We start from the raw sequence: 19,786 nt of genomic DNA, 5'->3' as shown, positions 1-19,786 counted from the left end.
CTGGGATTATAGGTGTGAGCCACCATGCCTCGCCACATTTCAGGGGGTTTGAGATGGGCAGAAAGAGTGGATCCATGTGTTCAAACCACCTGCTACATCCCAGTCTCCAAATAGAGCCCAGGTTCAAAGATCAGCAAACAACAAACGTGTGAATTCATTACTGTGAATACTTTGAGGCCTTTTTTTTATTTTCCTGAAGTGCCTTACATTGTGATGAATGCCATCAGAGTGTGTCTAATTTATTCTGAGACACCTATACTTCCTTCCTTGGGAGTAAACTTAGTTGGAATGATTACAATTAAAAACAGTAAGGACAGCCGGGTGCGGTGGCTCACGCTTGTAACTCCAGCACTTTGGGAGACCGAAGTGGGCAGATCATGAGGTCAGGAGATTGAGACCATCCTGGCTAACATGGTGAAACCCCGTCTCTACTAAAAATACAAAAAAATTAGTCAGGTGTGGTGGCGGGTGCCTGTAGTCCCAGCTACTTGGGAGGCTGAGGCAGGAGAATGGCGTGAACCCAGGAGGCAGAGCTTGCAGTGAGCCGAGATCAGGCCAGTGCACTCTAGCCTGGGTGACAGAGCAAGACTCTGTCTCAAAAAACAACAAAAAAAACTGAGTAAGGATAAAATTTCCAAAACAAAGATAATAGCGCCAAACATAGTATAAAACATGTGCCCAGCTTGTGGTGGCTCATGCCTGTAATCCCAGCACTTTGGCAGGCCAGGGCAGGCAGATCATGAGGTCAGGAGTTCGAGACCAGCCTGACCAACATGGTGAAACCCCATCTCTACTAATAATACAAAAATTAGCCGGGCATGGTGGTGTGCCCCAGTAATCCCAGCTACTCAGGAGGCTGAGACAGGAGAATCGCTTGAACCTGGGAGGTGGAGGTTGCAGTGAGCCGAGATCACACCACTGCACTCCAGCCTGGGCGACAGAACAAGAAAGACTCGGCCTCAATAACAAAAGACAAACATGTGCCCAGCTACCTTCACCCCTAAAGGTAAGGGGATAGAGCTGTGAAAAGGTGGTCCTGGAAGTACTAAAGGAGGACCTGTGATTCCCACCAACAAAGGCAAACGCGGCCCAGATCAAGTCAGGAAACACATGATTGAAATCCGGAAGAGAAAACCGGTTCCTACCACATTGCTTCTCTCAATCATGGGTGAAGGCTGAGGCGTTCCGGACACGGGAGTAGAGGCTGGGGTCTTTATCTCTTCGATCATATTCATGATTTTCTCTGGCACTTTGATGGCATCAACACAGGTCTCCTGCCACCGGGGCAGCTTGGAATTCAGTAGTTCTGCAGACTGCAAAGCCAAAAGAAGAAGACTAAAGACAAAGATGATTGTCTGAAGAGCTGAGAAAAATGACATCACGTCATATCGCTGATAACAGAATTACTGGCTTAGCACCAGGAGTGTGGGGGCTCTGGGTTAAACTACTAGGTGAGCACTTTGAGTGCCCAGAGGATCAGCTGTGTCTCACTGGCCGAGAGGGGCAAAGGCTCTGACTCTAAAGGAAATATCCTGCTCCCTCAGTGTGAATACATAGCATGGGACTAATGTGGAGATGGTAAATGGTTAAGAACAACAACGTAAACGCAAAGGGAGGGAGTGAGCAATCTGTAGGAATCCCGTTTTCCAGGTGGCCCCAGAAACGTCAACCATCACTTTTTCCCTCCCACTCCTATTAAAAGCAGCACCTCCAACACAGGCCACTGGCCCAGGAGTTGGCTCTGACCGATTCAGACATTAGAGAAGTGAATCAGACTGTCCTGAGAGTCTGTCTATGGGGAAGAGGGACCGTGGGTGAGTGGTGGGCAGTGCTGAGGGATGCCCCCCGCACCACAGGCCAAACAAGGCTTTGCAGAGCAGACCTCACCAGCAGGGGCGAGAACCCGCAACCCTGGAGGCAGAGCGCCCCTCCAGCACCCACGAGCCTGGCTCTGCTGACAGCTGGACTCTGAGAGGCCCCCCAAGCGCTTCCAGCGAACACCTTTTCTGAACGGCACTCTGGTTGGAAAAGGGGAGGCAGGGGCCTGTCCTGCAGCTGTGTGCACGGCAGTCGCACTGCTTTTACTCAGCTTCTGAGTTTATCAAGAGTGGCGGGGGCTGATGTCAGTCCTGGGGAAGGGCAAAGCCCCCTCACACCACCCTTGTCCCCAACTGTCACCCTGACACTCTGCAGCACGGTGGACCAGCTGCTTGGGCCTGCTTCATCCCAACTCCACAGAAAGGACTAGGGCACTTTAGCTGGATTAAGAGAAGTCACAAAACCAGTTTTCAGATACTTGAAGAAACTTCCAGTATAGAAAGGAGCAGTTTTGGTCTGCATCACTCTATAAAGCATTACTGGGGACCCATGGTTAAGTCTAAGAAAGACTGCTGATAACTGGAGCTCCCTGAAAAGGGGCCAGGCTGCCTCATGACACGGCGGGGCACCACGCAGGAAGAGAACCTCGAGGTCACCTCTGTCCCTCTCCAGCCTGCAACCCCGGTGCCATAGGATGCCCTCACTCTGGGAAGAGAAGATTCTGAAGTGAACTCTACATTCCCGGAACTAGTACAGATGTGCTGTTGACAAAAGTGATCACCTAATACAGCAATTATTTCCTTTGCTGTAACCATTCTGTTCTTTTCTGAGAGAGGATTTTGGCTCTGTCACCCAGGCTGGAGTGCACTGGCATGATCACAGCTCACTGCAACCTCGAACTCCTGGGCTCAAATAATCCTTCCACCTCAGCCACCTGACTAGCTGGGGCCACAGGTGCACACCACCACACCTGGCTAATTAAAACTTTTTTTTGTTTTTGGAGAGACAGGGTCTCGCTATGTTGCCCAGGCTGGTCTGGAACTCCTGGGCTCAAGTGATCCTCCTGCCCTGGTTCCCAAAGAGCTGGGATTATAGGCGTGAGCCACTGTGCCTGGCCTGCTGTATGAATTTTAAATCTTATTTAGTTTAGGGAGCTGAATATTCCTTTTTTTTTTTTTTTTTGTGAGACAGAGTCTTGCTCTGTTGTCCAGGCTGGAGTGCAGTGGTGCAATCTGGGCTCACTGCAACCTCTGCCTCCTGGGTTCAAGCAATTCTCCTGCCTCAGTCTCCTGAGTAGCTGGGATTACAGGTGCCCACCACCACATATGATTAATTTTTATATTTTTAGTAGAGACAGGGTTTCACCATGTTGGCCAGGCTGGTCTCAAACTCCTGACCTCAAGTGATTCACCCACCTTGGTCTCCCACAGTGTTGGGATTACAAGGGTGAGCCACCATGCCCAGTCCTGAATATTCCTTAAAGTTGTAAAAAGTTTATAGAAAACACAACATTTGCATACATACAAGGCCAAGGTATTTTTCCTTTAAAACAAAGACGAAGTTGACTTACCTTCAAGCTCTTGCAAAGCTTCTCCTATTTTGGAACACTCTCTAACTTTACTATGAACAACAATGAGTTTCTGACCTCAACCAGTGCTAGTTTTGGATGTTTACCAAGGCCCAGCAGAGTTCATAATGTAAAACAAAGGAAAGGAAATGTGACGTGTGTTGCATAATGATTCCTGGAGGTTCGAACCTCACAGCTGCGTGTGTTGGAAGGAGGGTGATGAGGTCATTCAGTTGAAGAAACCAGGAACCAACGCGACCAAGAGGAATGAACACATCGCTGAGCCCAGCCGTCCTGAGGTGCGTAAATGGCGGCCCGTGGGCTGGGGCAGAGCTGCCCATGACCCCCGGACACAGACCCATGAAGGGAGCATCTCAAATTGCCCAGGTGGCGTAGCCCCAGGCCCGCTGGGACTCACCGGCAGCCATGCAGCCATGGTGAAGACAGTGATGCTGAGGACACATCAGAAAGGGCCTGGGGAAAGCTGACTCGCAGGTGAGAAGAGCAAACATGTGCTATTTTTCAATGATGAAGCATTATTTTAGGAAGGACATTAAATATGGATGTATTATTAATTAATTAAACATTATACATGGAAATTTGACCATTTCAGCTGTATTTCTATAAGTTTTTATGTTCAAGTTGGCCAAAACCAGTTTCTCTGGAATCTTTTCATTGGCAAAATGGCCCACTGCTTTATATTGGGCCTGTGCGGAAACTGGGTGGCGTGCATGTATGTGTATCTCTGTATGTATGGACTGATTGAGACAGGGTCCTGCTCCGTTGCTCAGGTTGGAGTGCAGTGGCACAATCGTAGCTCACTGCAGCCTCAACTTCCGAGGCTCAAGGGATCCTCCCACGTCAGCCTCCTGAGTAGCTGGGACTACAGGCACATGCTACCATGCCTGGCTAGTTTTTTTTTATTTTTTATAGACACAGAGTTCTGCCATGTTGCCCAGGCCCACCTCAGCCTCCCAAAGTGCTGGGATTACAGGCGGGAGCCATGGCCCAGTCTTCTGGGGCATTTAAATATGAAATAAGGTTATTAATACTCAAGGCAATTTGCCACCACACCCACCTGTAAGTGATAATAATGTATGTGGTTTGTAAAGCCACAGTGCTTATCAACCAGAAAGCAGAAGCGCCTCTTCTCTTCAAGCAGAGCTTCTTTGCAACCATCTGCAATGAATTTCTGGATTTCACTCTGACGAGAAGTAACGGTCTCCACGTACTAAAAAAAAACAGTAATTACTTAAGTATGACATGAGCATCAGATAGCGTGCAGCCTGACGTTTATCTTCTGCCATCTTTACGCCTGCTTTATTTGAATAACAGAGTAAATACATGAGAGGAAAGAATGCTGTAACCTGACCTAAGTAGATACCATCATTCTCCTTGAGGTCCCTGACTCATGTGCAGAGAGAAGTTGCCCCAGGGCTTGACATTCCCAAGGGGCGATTTGCACAAATATTATTTTGTACTCCAGAGATATGAACCTGTCCTGCTGGAAAGCACCATGTACTTTGGAACCAGAAAGTTCCTGGTTCAAACCCAGTTCCAAATGCCAACAATACGTGATATGGTTTGGCTGTGTCCCCACCCAAATCTCATCTTGATTTGTAGCTCCCATAATTCCTATGTGTTTCGGGAGGGACCTGGTGGGAGGTAACTGATTCATGGGGGCAGGCCTTTCCCGTGCTATTCTTGTGATAGTGAAGAAGTCTCACAAGATCTGGTGGTTTCATAAGGGGGCATTTCCTGCACAAGCTCTCTCTTTGCCTGCTGCCATCCGTGTTAAGACGTGACTTGCTCCTCCTTCCCTTCCACCACGATTTTGAGAAGCCTCCCCAGCCATGTGGAACTGTGAGTTCATTAAACCTCTTTCTTTTGTAAATTGCCCAGTCTCAGGGTATGTCTTTATCAGCAGCATGAAAACAGACTAATAAAATATGATTTAACCTAAGTCTCATTTTTCCCATCTGTACAATGGGAATAGTAACACTGATCATGGAGAATCCCTTCTTCTTTCAGAGCCAGGAGAAAAAGCCCATGTTTTGGCAGGAGGTCACGGATTAATTATACTTAACTCTGGAAAACTCTACAGCCTTCAGCTCTCAGTCAAAATGCTTATTTTTAAAAACTGATAGATTATATTTATATATTTATAGGGCACACGTGATAATGATAAAGCAGGGTCCTTTGGTGTCCATCACCTCAAGTTCTTATTATTTCTATGTGTTGGGAACATTCCAAGACCTCTCTTCTAACTATTTTGAAATAAACAATGCATTGCCGTTAACTATAGTCACCCTACTCTGCTATTGGACGCTAGAACTTATTTCTTTTATCCAACTGTATGTTTGGACCCATTAACCAACCTCTCCTTCATCCACCCCCCAGTCAACACACTGACCATCCTCAGCTATCTACAGAATGAAATGTAACCACCATTATACTTCCCAATTCCATGAGATCAACTTCAAAACTCTTCTTTTTTTGAGATGGAGTCTTGCTCTGTCACCCAGTCTGGAGTGCAGTGGCATAATCTTGGCTCACTGCAACCTCTGCCTCCCAAGTTCAAGCAATTCTCCTGCCTTAGCCTCCTGAGTAGCTGGGACTACAGGTACCTGCCATCACCCTAGCTAATTTTTGTACTTTTAGTAGAGGCAAGGTTTCACCACATTGGCCAGGCTGGTCTTGAACTCCTGACCTCATATGATCCCACTGCCTTGGCCTCCCAAAGTGCTGGGATTACATGCGTGAGCCACCGCGCCCAGCCAACCTCCTCTTCAACTGTATAAATTGTCAACAACAAAAGAAAACAAGATATTGCTGAAAAGCTCACCTCAATTTCTTTGTGTTCATATTTGAGTGCGTTTCGGCCTCCTTGGCTTTTCCTTCTGATCTTCTTCAACTCAGCCTGGGATTTCTCCAAAGACTCTAATTTATTCTTGTGTTCTGTTTGGTATCTTTTTAGAGTTGCCTGTAAGTTAAATTGCTGTGCTTATTACCACACAAATTGTCACAGTTGCTTCTGCTCACACTTCCACTGTGTATGGCTCACCAGCGCCCTGACACCCTCACTTCATGGCATCCTCACGCTGGCTGGGGCCCCCACACCCACACCAGTTCACACCATCCTCCTGCTGGCCAGGGTCCTCACACCCACACTTCACACCATCCTCATGCTGACCAGGGCCCTCATCCCTCAGTTCACACTATCTCCATGTTGGCTGGGACCCTCATCACACAGTTCACATCATCCTCACACTGCCCAGGGCCCACACTCCTCATTTCACACCATCCTTACGCTGGCTGGGACCCTCACCCCACAGTTCACATCATCCTTACACTGGCCGGGGCCCTCATTTCACACCATCCTTATGCTGGCTGGAGCCCTCACTCTGCAGTTCACACCATCTGCACGATGGTTGGGACCCTCACTCTGAGGTTCACACCATCCACACACTGGTGAGAACCCTCACCCCTCAGTTCACATGGCCCCCTTCATTCAACTTTAATGTCTTGGCTTTGTTCTAAAGGTTACTGTTTAAATGAGGAGCCCTGACCAGAAGGCAGGTCTCTGAGGACATCTTCTCTTTCTTTTCTTTTTTTTTTTTTTTTTGAGATGGAGTCTCGCTCTGTTGCCCAGGCTGGAGTGCAGTGGCTGGATCTCGGCTCACTGCAAGCTCCGCCTCCTGGGTTCACGCCATTCTCCTGCCTCAGCCTACCGAGTAGCTGGGACTACAGGCGCCCACCACCTCGCCCGGCTAGTTTTTTGTATTCTTTAGTAGAGACGGGGTTTCACCGTGTTAGCCAGGATGGTCCTGATCTCCTGACCTCGTGATCCACCCGTCTCGGCCTCCCAAAGTGCTGGGATTACAGGCTTGAGCCACCGTGCCCGGCCGTCTCTTTCTTTTATTCCTTCTTTCCTCAAAGGCTTTTTGATGCTGGGTAGTTAACTTTCTTCTGCCACCCAAAGTCTCCAAGTCCCATCCAAAGCACTTAGCCACCAAGGTGATTGCAGCAAGCCGAGATGGCGCCACTGCACTCTTCGCCTCCCAGGTTCAAGCGATTCTCGTGCCTCAGCCTCTCAAGTAGCTGGGATTACAGGCGCACACCATCACGCCCGGCTGTATTTTTAGTAGAGACAGGGTTCAACCATGTCAGCCAGGCTGGTCTCGAACTCCTGACCTCAGGATCCACCCACCTTGGCCTCCCAAAGTGCTGGGATTACAGGCATGAGCCACCGCGCCCAGCAAACACAGGGTCTTAAACAGACCTGCATCAGAATTCAAATTCCTGTTTTTCCTATAATCTGTGAAGTGCAAATAAGAAGGGTGTCTGGCCAGGCGCGGTGGCTCACATCTCTAATCCCAGCACTTTGGGAGGCCGAGGCGGGTGGATCTCGAGGTAAGAAGTTCAAGACCCGGCTGGCTAATATGGTGAAACTCCATCTCTCTACTAAAAAATATAAAAATCAGCCGGGTGTGGGGGTGAACACCTGTAATCCCAGCTAATTGGGAGGCTGAGGTAGGACAATCGCTGGAACCCAGGAGGCGGAGGCTGCAGTGAGCCGAGATTGCACCACTGCACTTCCAGCCTGGGCAACAGAGCAAGACTCCATCTCAAAAAAAAAAAAAAAAAAAAAAAGAAGGGTTGTTTATGTTTTGGAGTTTCTGAAAGGATAACAATCAGATAATGCACCTTAGCAGCTGTCCAGGTCCTGTGGCCTCCAGCTGGGAGCGTGAAGCCAGGCAGCAGGCCTCACGAGGACCACAGGGGAGGGATGATTTCAGGGCAACTCACACACTCACTGCCACACGGGGGTCTTGGTGAGCAGAAAGGGGGCTTTGGGTGGCAGGAGAAAGTTAAGTACTCTGTAGCAGCAAGGGAAGATGGCAAAAGCCCTAAATACTGAGGCAGAAGGGCCACCCTGAAGGGGACCTGGAGAAATCTGCTGGAATGGACAACAGTGGACAGAGAAGGGGCGCCATGCAGGAGCGGTCTCTGCAGATGGGTCTGGGCGTGTCCCGGCACTCTCCCGCACACCACCCACAGCCTGAAGCGCTGCTGGCTTGTCTGCATCAGCTGCAGTGACGCAAGCACAGATGTCCTACAGCGTGAATGTATTCTGTGAAGACGATGCTTTCTGGAAGCAGCGTGATTTCTGGCAATACTTTTTCCTAGGTTTTTTTTTTTTTTTTTTTTTTTTGAGATGGAGTCTAGCTCTATCGCTCAGGCTGGAGTGCAATGGCGCCATCTCGAGTCACTGCAAACTCTGCCTCCCGGGTTCATGCCATTCTCCTGCCTCAGCCTCCTGAGTAGCTGGGATGACAGGCATGTGCCACCATGCTTGGCTAATTTTTTTTGTATTTTGAGTAGAGATGGGGTTTCACTATGTTGGCCAGGCTGGTCTTGAACTACTGACCTCAAGTGATCCACCCACCTTGGCCTCCCAAAGTGCTGGGATTACCAGGCATGAGCCACCGCACCTGGCCCCTATGCTTTCTAATAGAGATCCCAAGTGTTAGCAAAAACCGGTCCATGCAGCCCAAAGGGAGCTTGTCAGTTTCATGCATCTGGGTATCATCAACAGGGAGCCTTCGCTCCTGTCTGCTGCTGATGAGTCAACAGTGGGAATGAGTTCTCAGGGTGGGAGGTCAGGCAGTCCAAGGCTGGGGCTGGAGGAGAACCATGCACTTACGTTCATATATTTCACATCAAGTTCTATCTTCTTCTCCAGCTCGTGGATAATCTCTTTGTGGAATTTTTTAAACTGTTAACAGAAGGAAATAAATTCACACCAGATTTGAGACTTTAAGCAAAGTAAGTTCTAAAACCTAAAACAAGTGTATTTTGTAAATAGAAACACAGATCACGTACATTTTCATCAAGACTCTCGTTGAGTTTCTTGTGGGTACTTGAAATCTCTATGAGGACATGTCCTGGGAACAAAACCAGATATGTTAGCAGAAAGCCATTGCATATTTTTTTTTGTTTTGAGGTGGAGTTTTTGCTCTGTCGCCCAGGCTGGAGTGCAATGGCACGATCTTGGCTTGCTGCAACCTCCGCCTCCCGGGTTCAAACAATTCTCCTGCCTCAGCCTCCCAAGTAGCTGGATTACAGGCGTGTACCACCATGCCCGGCTAATTTTTTGCATTTTTAGTAGAGATGGGGTTTCACCGTGTTGGCCAGGCTGGTCTCGAACTCCTGACCTCAGATGATCAACTGCCTTGGCCTCTCAAAATTCTCGGATTACAGGTGTGAGCCACTGCGCCCGGCCCGTCGCACAGTTTTGTAAAGTATTAGGGAAAGTAAAACAGAACAGGGAAACACAGAAATACACTGCCCTCAGGGTCTCTAAGCATCACCCCCGAGACACATCAGGAGCACGACGGGGTCCCCACAGTGGCTTCCAGGGGCACACAGCTGAGAGCAAATGGCTTCTATGACATAATCAATCAGACTCTTCAAACTCACATTCAAACTCTCATGCAAACTCTCTTCAAATTCACATGAGTCTTTCTGTTTTGTCTTTTGTTTTTTGAGTCAGAGTCTGGCTCTGTCACTCAGGCTGGAGTGCAGTGGCATGACCTTGGCTCACTGCAGCCTCCACCTCCTGGGTTCAAGCTATCCTTCCACCTCAGCCTCCCAAGTAGCTGGAACTCCAGGTGTGCACTACCACACCCAGCTATTTTTTTGGGATATTTTGTGGGGAGGCGTTTTCACCATGTTGCCCAGGTTGGTCTTGAACTTCCGACCTCAAGTGACCCGCCCACCTCAGCATCCCAAAGTGCTGGGATGACAGGTGTGAGCCACTGTGCCTGGACCGCGTGGCCCTTTCTATATTTACTTGTTCCTGAAGCCGAGTTCTGTACATCTGATTTAAATTTTGAAAGTGTCTCACAAATGATTACTTCGGTCATCACAGAAGATAACTCTAAGAATAAACAATGATTTATTTTTATCGAATCCCCAGAGTAATCGGATTATCTGTCAGGCACGAGAGATAAAGGCTATTTCTTTTTTCTCATGTTAGTTCTTACAATGTTTTGGAAAATCCTAACGCCAGGGGAACCCGCAGCAGGAAGAGTGCTCAGCCTGCCTCTCCTGGGAATACACCAGCCCCTGAAACCAAGCACAGTCACGTGACGGGGAAGATGCTCTAGGACAGAGAAGCCCACCGCTGAGGGCAGCAATCAGGCCCCTGGGTTTGCAATCACATCTCTGCAGTGAGTGCCAGTGCACCAGCTCTCTGCCACCTTTCTACAGGTGACATCTGATAAAGGTGAACGAGGGCCTCTCTCTGCCAACTTATCTGCAGGAGCCAAATGGGTTTCCTAGTATCTGACACCTAAGAAATGGGAGAAACACATAGAATCATCTGGAACTACCATTACCACCACCACCATCAAACAATGCCGACCAACGGCAAAATGTGCCAGTGGACTATCCTACAGCTCAGTGGCCAGATGAAAAGGAATTCCAGGCCAGGAGCGGTGGCTCACGCCTGTCACATCCCAGCACTTTGGGAGGCTGAGGCGGGCGGATCACTAGGTAAGGAGATCAAGACCATCCGGGCCAACATGGTGAAACCCCGTCTCTATTAAAAATACAAAAATTAGCTGGACATGGTGGTGCGTGCCTGTAATCCCAGCTACTCTGGAGGCTGAGGTGGGAGAATTGCTTGAACCCGGGAGGTGGAGGATGCAGTGAGCCGGGATTGCGCCACTGCGCTCCAGCCTGGGTGACAGCGTGAGACCCTGTCTCCCCGCCCCCCAAAAAAGGAATTCTAGCGGGGAACTGAGAGGCTGCAGGGGAGGAATCTGAATGAGGACTGTGGTAGAATATGGGGAGAGAGAGAAAGCACAGACTGGACTATGGCCTCAGCTACGATCACCATATGACCCTATTGTGTCCTGTTCTAGGGACATCTGAGTCTCACACTGGCCACCCAGGTTTCCCTTGTCCCAGGTTAGCATTCAACCCTTGCTGAACACAGCCACGCAGATGTCCCATCGGGCACACCTCATCCTCGACATGTCTCAAAGTGACCTCTCTGGCTGCCCTGCATTCTCTAATTCTAGCTGTCAGCTGCCAGCCAGCCAAGGGTCAACCTCTCGCCCACGTGTAATACCTGATGACTAAGACTCTCTCCCTGGGGGATGCGAGGCCATCATCGGAGCCACCTGTAGGGTGCAGCCATGTCCCTTCCCAAGCTCTGTGATCTCTTCCTTGCCCAGGACGGAAGGCACGGGGAATGGCGTGTGAAGTCACCAAGACATGTTCACCCGGTGATCTGTTCCACCAGAGGTGGCAGAGGATTCTCCCATCCAGCCCCAGCCCCCAGCACTCACGTCCCACCACGTGGGCTTTCGAGGAGGTTCTCTCTCAAGCCTGCCCAACCCCAACGCCTGCTTCCATCCCTCATCCTCTCTCTGGACTCCCAGCTTGTCGCTTCCCGGATCACCTTCCTCACAGATGCCAGGGATCTTTCCAAATGCAGGCGTAACATGTCACTCCCCTCCTCCCCCCATGGTGTTCCAGGGAGACCAGCTCCCTTGCTGTACTTCAGAGCCCTCTGCAAACGGTGCTGCCTAGACAAGGTGGGGTCAGAAGCTCTCAGAGAAGCAGAACTTGCAGGGCTTGTGACAGGTATATAACCTAGTCCCTAAGCCCTGTGGGATTTTACGGTGCTCTGATGGAGGAACTCAACTCGATGGCTAAACATGGGGAGTAAAGACAGAATCATCCCAGCGCTCAGGGCTCCACCCTCTGAGTAAACGAGCTTCCCACTCCACATCCTTAACAACACCAGCTTCATCTTCCAGAACGTAGCATGAGAAAACCAACAGATCAGAATTCTTCGCAAAAGCCACCTTCACACAGCCAAAAGCAAAACTCCATTGACATGCCATTTTACAGCCCCTCGGTCCATTCAGATACAATCCCGGTTACTTTCACATCTATGTTAAACCTACAAACAATTCCTCATTGGGGATGAAATATAAACAACAACAAAACCCACTCCAGTTATTTAGAAAATCAGACATTCTATTCTTGGCAAGGGAGATCTACTTAAAAAAAAAATAAACAAAAACGTCTAAAAACAATGTGGCTCAAAGCATTCGGTGATTTGAGCCAGAGGAAACGCATTCACATTTTTTTCTCACACTGTTCTCTTTCATGAACTTTATTTCCATAACTTTATATACTGTGGATCTCTGGGAAGCATGCTGCCAAAACCAAGGTGTGTGCTAGGGTGGACGCCAACACTGCTGAACCTGGTGCTCTGGCCTGGCTGGGCCCCTGGGCACGCTCCATGCTCCTGCCCGTGGCTTCCCGCGGCGCAGGGGAGAGGCGCAGTGAAGCAGCTCTTTCACTCTGCGGGCAGGCGGGCAACACCTGGCCTTGTTATTCCTGTCCCTCACTGCTCCTGGAATTCAGATGCCCGCCTCACAGCAGCTGCCGCCGCGGAGTCCGCGGTCACAGAAAGGATTAACACACATCTTGGCTGCAATTCTGCAAGCAGCCGAAAGTGTATCGTCAAGCGGAAGATGAAAACACCCTTTATGTTCCATCTGCAGAAGCTTCATCTTAAATAGAGCAAGTGTTACTTTATGTTTAAAATGCAATGCCACATGGGTTTGTTTGCTCTTAGTTCGGTAACCTACTTTTTCATAAATTACATTTGAGAAGGAAAAAAAAAAAAAAAACCCTGAAAATATTTGAGGGTGAGGCGAAGCAGGCATAGCCCGGACTCAGATGAAGCAGAGCTAAGTATGCGCCCCGACAAGAACCACACCACTGTGCTGTGCACACTGGGGTGCCTGCTTCCTTTTTTCCCCGGTTATGTTTGGAGTCACCCTTTTGGGAAGGGACTCAGCGCCGTACTGTGATTCAGTCTGAGTAAGGGGCAATATACACGTATTTCAAAAGCATGAACTCAACATAACTCAAAGACATTTTCTACCATCAATTTTTCCTCAATATTCGCATAAGTAATTCACACAGAGTGTTACAGCTTTACGAGAGTTTGTCTAGCAGGTTGTGGAAATCTCCAACAAAAAAGAATGGTTAATGGTGGCATCACTCTCATTTTAGAAACTGTGAACAAATATGCCCAACATTTTGGACAATATTGCACAAAGAGATGCATTTAGCCAATAGGTGGTATGAAGTTAAAATATAATGTTGAAGAATAAAACTTCAGGAAAATTATTGGTATGAACTCATAGAACATTTTCACTGGAAACACAGGGCCAGGCGTGGTGGCTGAAGTCCCAGCACTTTGTGGGGTTCAGGCGGGAGGATCACTTGAGGCCAGAAGTTCAAGACCAGCCTGGGCAACATAGTGAGACCCCCGTCTCTACCAAAAAAAAAAAAAAAAAAAATTAAAAATTAGCTGGGCTTCATGGAACATGCCTGTAGTCCCAGCTACTCAGGAGGCTGAGGCAGGTGGATCACTTGAACCCAGGAGTTCGAGGCTGCAGTGAGCTATGATGGCACCACTGTGCTACAGGCTGGGAGACAGAGTAAGACCCTGTTTCCAAAAAGAAAAAGAATACAGTCATAGGACTATTAATATATTCTCTTCATCAGTTCACAGTACAAATTTAGAGGAACCAGATGGAGATTACTAATGTACCTGAACTGCATAGGACATGTAGGCATAAAGATTCTTTCCGTTTACATCTGATAATGGATAAGAACCTGCTTTATTTTCCGAGAACGCAGAGCAACGCCTGAGTCATGCACTGCTTCCTACACATCACTGCAAGTGGAATCAGATGGTAAAAAGTGGAAGCAGCCAATCTAGTACTGTTCTAAAGCTATGCTGCACAGATTAAAGTAAAATTGATTAATAATATCATTGGAGGCCACGTGCAGTGGCTCACGCCTGTAATCCTAGCACTTTGGGAGGCTGAGGCAGGCAGATCACAAGGTCAGGAGTTTGAGACCAGCCTGGCCAATATGGTGAAACCCCGTCTCTACTAAAAATACAAAAATTAGCTGGGCGTGGTGGCAGGCGCCTGTGGTCCCACCTACTAGGAAGGCTGAGGCAGGAGAATCACTTGAACCCGGGGAGGCAGAGATGGCAGTGAGCCAAGATCACGCTAATGCACTTCAGCCTGAGCAAGAGTGAGACTCTATCTTAAAAAAAAAAAAAAAAAAAAAAAAAAAATCATTGGAGGCCAGGTGCAGTGGCTCACGCCTATAATCCCAGCACTTTGGGAAGCCGGGGTAGGTGGATCACTTGAGGTCAGTAGTTCAAGACCAGCCTGGCCAACATGGGAAAACCCCATCTCCACTAAAAACACAAAAATTAGCCAGGCATGGTGGCGCACGCCTGTAATCGCAACTGCTCGGGAGGCTGAGGCAGGAGAAGCGCTTGAACCCAGGAAGCAGAGGCTGCAGTGAGCCAAGGTCGTGCTACTGCACTCCAGCCCGGGCGACAGAGCAAGACTTCATCTCAAAAAATATATACGCATGAAAAAATAATAAAAATAAAAACATCATTGGAAGAAGGACTGATTTTTTCTGACAATTTTCCAAGTTTCAAATGGGATGAGGCGAAAACAGGGGAAGTAAAAGCAAATCACTCCCCAACACACACACATGATGCGCTAAATGAGTATGGGCTCTGAAGATTAGAATCACCCACACTGAATCAGTGTGGAGGCAGATTAGCAACCACAAACGTGACCAACTTCGAAAGGCTCTGTCAGCGTCTGAGAACCTGCAGTCCCTGAATGCAGCTGGAGGTAAGGTGCCCTCCTCCAGTTAGTACCAACACTGCACAAGTTGGGTACGGTGGCTCACACCTGTAATCACAGCTCCCATTTTTGGGAGGCCAAGGCAGGAGGATCGCTTGAGCCCAGGATATGGGCAACACAGTGAAACCCCATCTCTACAAAAGATACAAAGGGGCCGGGCGCAGTGGCTCAAGCCTGTAATCCCAGCACTTTGGGAGGCTGAGATGGGCGGATCACGAGGTCAGGAGATCGAGATCATCCTGGCTAACATGGTGAAACCCCATCTCTACTAAAAAATACAAAAAAACTAGCCGGGCGAGGTGGTGGGTGCCTGTAGTCCCAGCTACTCGGGAGACTGAGGCAGGAGAATGGCATAAACCCAGGAGGTGGAGCTTGCAGTGAGCTGAGATCTGGCCACTGCACTCCAGCCTGGGCAACAGAGCAAGACTTCATCTCAAAATAAAAAGAAAAAAAAAAAAAAGATACAAAGATAAGCTAGGTGTGGTGCGTGCCGTGCCTGTGGTCCCAGCTACTCAGGAGGCTGGGGCGGGAGGATCACTTGAGCCCAGGAGGTTGAGGCTACAGTGAGCCATGACTGTGCCACTGTACTCCAGCCTGGGCAACAGAGCAAGGCGCTGTCTCAAAAAAACAAAACAAAAACACGTACAAACCACCAATGTGTGTGTAGGGGTGACCCCAAATAAGTGATAGGGTGAGCATTGCGTGGATCATTCCTCCGTGTCTAGCTGCTGACTTAAACAACAGCAGCAGCACATCCTAATCAATGTCTTACACAGAGACTGTATTTACTCTGCACTGTGCTCAAAACTAACTCACTTAACCAGCGGGTATGCCACAAGAGCCGGCTTGAAGGAGCTAGTGCTGGCCGTGAAGCAGCTCATACTGGGACAACTTGAGCACCAAAATAGTTAAGGCAGTCATAAATTATAAGTCATTGCAAAGTCTAGGAATCCACGAGTCCACAGTCAACAGATTAGAAAAAAGAAATGGGGGACCAGGGACGGCTCTTGCTAGAAGTAGAGTTGCACAGTGCCAATCAGTAAATGAAGAAGGCGTATAGAGACGGAAAATCAACACCACAAGGCAGGGAAGACTTGTCTGGGCAGAAATCATCAACAGATGCTCAACCAGGGCACGAGTGTTGACGAGGAAAGAGATTTGCATGGTTTGAAAGTGTTTTCCCCACCAATTGCTTACGAGTCGTGATTAAAAAAAAAAAAACAAAAAAAAACATTAACCATCCAGTGTAGAGATCAGACAACACCTTCAATGGACAATCAAAACATAACAAATGAGAGGAAAATGAACATTGTGTGCTCAAATTTTATACTCAGCAGACACAAAATGACTTGGACAGTATTCTAGCTGAGACCACACAATCTGAATCCAATCAGGGAGATCCGGTATTTAAAAGTGAGGATCCTGGCCGGGCATGGTGGCTCATGCCTGGAATCCCAGCACTCTGGGAGGCCAAGGCAGGTGGATCACCTGAGGTCAGGAGTTCGAGACCAGCCTGGTCAACATGATGAAAACTCTGTCTCTATTAAAAATACAAAAATTAGCTGGGTATGGTGGTGCATATCTATAATTCCAGCTACTTGGGAAGCAGAAGTATGAAAATTGCTTGAACTTGGGAGGCAGAAGTTGCAGTAAGCTGAGATCATGCCACTGTATTCCAGCCTGGGCAAGAGAGCAAGACCCTGTCTCAAAAACAAAACGAAACAAAACAAAACAAAACAAGGCAGGCGTGGTTGGCTCACGCCTGTAATACCAACACTTTCGGAGGCCGAGGCAGGCGAATCACCTGAAGTCAGGAGTTTGAGACCAGCCTGGCCAACATGGTGAAACTGTCTCTACTAAAAATACAAAATTAGCCGGGCATGGTGGTGCACACCTGTAATCCCATCTACTAGATAGGAGAATCACTTGAAGCTGGGAGGCAGAGGTAGCAGTGAGCTGAGATCGGACCACTGCACTCCAGCCTGGGCGAAAAGAGCAAAACTCTGTCTTCAAAAAAACAAAAAGGAAGATTTTGTATTCCTGACCATTCATCCTTGTTTAGGATTTCTGATGTGGGTTCATGCCTGTGCCAATTCTTTATTGCAGTACTAAATGGATTTACTTATTTCTTTTTAGAGAGGAATAAAATGATTTCATCAACCTCCGGCAGTTAATCCAGTGCTTGCTGAGGGAGGTAAGGGGGAAAATGGAGAAATGTGTTAACAGGAGAAATATTATCAACATTTTGCTTCACAGTGAGGTCCCTGGCAACCTCCATTTTAGAAAATGATAGACATGGCTGGAGACGTGGAGGTGAAAAGCCAAAAAGAGTTGCAACCAGAAATCCGAACACTGCTTTTTTTTCTTGGAGGATGGGTTCCCTTTTAGACACAGCACAAATACAACTTCATCTTATATATAAGTCTAGAATGGATTGCTCAGAGGACATTGATTTTTTTCATACTAAAAAGACAGGAGCGACTGCTGACCTCTGAATAATATAATACAAGATCTTTAGGAAGAAGAGCTCATGAGGAAGATGGGAAGGCTGGCTGAGGAGGTTGGAGAAAGGCCAGGTGCTGTGAAAGGGAAAAGATTGGATGCAGTTTCAGAAGGCAGAAGCTTCTGGATCATCGGCCTCTACAGAGACTCAAGGACACGAAGACGGGGCAAAGGTCACAGCATCCGCAGGAAGATGCAATGACGTCAGACGGGCCTCTTAGTACCTGTGCATCCCTGGGAAGTCCCCTCACCTCTTTCTGCAGTATCTCTTGGAGCTGTGGTATTCTCATCTGTGCAGTGCCTGCTCCACAGGCTTCGGGGGTACCGTGCTGTCCAGTGTTCTGCAGAGAAACACTGGCTGCTGAGGTGCCCCAGTCTAGTCACATGGAGCAAATGGGTTCAATAATGCACTGGCTTGCACCTGCAGTCCCAGCTACTTGGGAGGCTGAGGTGGGAAGACTGCTTGAGCCCAGGAGTTCGAGACCAGCCTGGGAACATGGCAAGATCCCATCTCACACACACACACACAATTCAGAACACACACTAACACAAATGGGCCCACACACTCAACAGGCCATTTTCTGGGTGAGTACTTGTTTTCTGGAAATAAAATCCACACATGCGATTGTTCAGCCTGTAGTCGGCATTGTTTGGTGCACTTTCCATGTATCCATCTATATATTCAGCTCGACACTTCTGTCATAGCCTTTCTTTCCCCCGTCCCAGAGTCCTCAAAGGAAGAACGGTCAATCTCCTATTACCTAAGGGAACATACCTGTAGAATATACTCTCTTTTCCTCTATCTTTTAAGACCTTAAACAGAATACTGAGCACCTCAGTCTGAAGTGCTGACATTTCTCCTATAAGTTTAAGTTGCAGCCATCAGGACTGATCCATCAGAGAACACACACAGCTGGTCACTGTTGATGCAAAAACAATCGCAAAGGCACTTCCGGTTTCCACTCCAGCACGTCTAAGAGCTTGGAGGTCGTCACTCCCTTATAACAAAATAAGCTAAACAAATGGAAACAAGCTAAAATAAGAAACAGTGATTCTGAGATGCATGACAGAATTAAGCTCACAGGGTAAAGATGTGCCCTGAAAACTAGACAAACAGGTGGACACAGAGACTCACAGTTCACACGGAGCAGAGACCAATGCTGGGGCCATTCCTGGCAGAAACTCTTACACTGCAATGGATGAATTGCTGGGGGCTTGGCATGGAGGAGTCTGAGAGTTCAAAACTTCAGGGGGTCAGCCTTTGGGGGCAGTCCCCACACTTTCATGAGTTTTATGTCTGGGACTCCCACCACATTCTCACTGGGGAGGTTGGAGAAGATTCCCCTGGGGCTTCTGGTGGAGGCGGTGGGAGGCAAACATTCTAAAGTATGCCCAGAGCTTTGTTCTGTTCCAGCTATGTTCTTTGTACGGAAGGCCAGGCCTCAAGGGAATCTGCTGTAATAAAGCCTTATCCGACCAGGGAAAGGGCGACTTGCTAACTCCAGCCCCCTCCAGTCTTCCTGTCTCAAGCAGAGGGAGGGAAAAAAAAAAAAAAAAGACTCAGAAACTCTTCTGAAAGGCATCCCAGGAACTCTGGCCTATCACTCCACACCCATCCAAACACAGGGATTTAAACATAAGAGGAAGATTCTTCCCTTCCCCAGTACTTGACCACCAAGTTAACCATCAACATGGCTCTGGGACAGTATCTGTGGGTTACAGCACAGAGTCATACGTAAGACACAGGCTTCATTCAGAAGAATTTTCTTGGGAAAACCAAAGACAACAACAGAGACAAAAAAACAAGGACATCGGAGGAAAATCGAAGCCTCTGACTCTGCTACAGATACAGCTTCCTCTATCGTTAAATCCATGCTAACTCCTAGCCAGATAAACACAAATCCTCACACTCAAGGCTCATCTACCTCAGTTCCTATTACCCAACACGTCATGTTCAGCTTCTAAAAGCAACAAACATTACAGGCATGCTAAGAAAAAACAACCTGAAGAGACAAAGCAAGCATCAGAACCAGATTCAGATGTGGGAGAGAATCTGGAATTATCAGACAGAGAACTGCCAACCACTATGACTAATACGCTGAGAGTTCCATTGGAAAAA

At 48.2% G+C, this 19,786-nt stretch overlaps 1 protein-coding gene across 3 annotated transcripts in view; it reads right to left on the bottom strand.

The window, feature by feature from the left end:
• Positions 1-19,786, bottom strand: part of BAIAP2L1 (BAR/IMD domain containing adaptor protein 2 like 1) — a 109,733-nt gene that overhangs the window by 19,092 nt on the left and 70,855 nt on the right. For all 3 annotated transcript variants that reach the window (XM_037990359.2, XM_037990360.2, XM_037990361.2), the window contains 5 exons: positions 9,272-9,333; positions 9,093-9,164; positions 6,231-6,368; positions 4,464-4,616; positions 1,146-1,313 (listed from right to left, as the gene is read on the bottom strand). In XM_037990359.2, coding sequence (XP_037846287.1) covers positions 1,146-1,313; positions 4,464-4,616; positions 6,231-6,368; positions 9,093-9,164; positions 9,272-9,333 — 593 coding nt within the window. The remainder of the gene's footprint in view (positions 1-1,145; positions 1,314-4,463; positions 4,617-6,230; positions 6,369-9,092; positions 9,165-9,271; positions 9,334-19,786) is intronic.

This window comes from Chlorocebus sabaeus, chromosome 28 (genome assembly GCF_047675955.1).
Source record: "Chlorocebus sabaeus isolate Y175 chromosome 28, mChlSab1.0.hap1, whole genome shotgun sequence".
NCBI classification, from domain to species: domain Eukaryota; kingdom Metazoa; phylum Chordata; class Mammalia; order Primates; family Cercopithecidae; genus Chlorocebus; species Chlorocebus sabaeus.
This window is presented reverse-complemented; position numbering and strand designations above follow the sequence as displayed.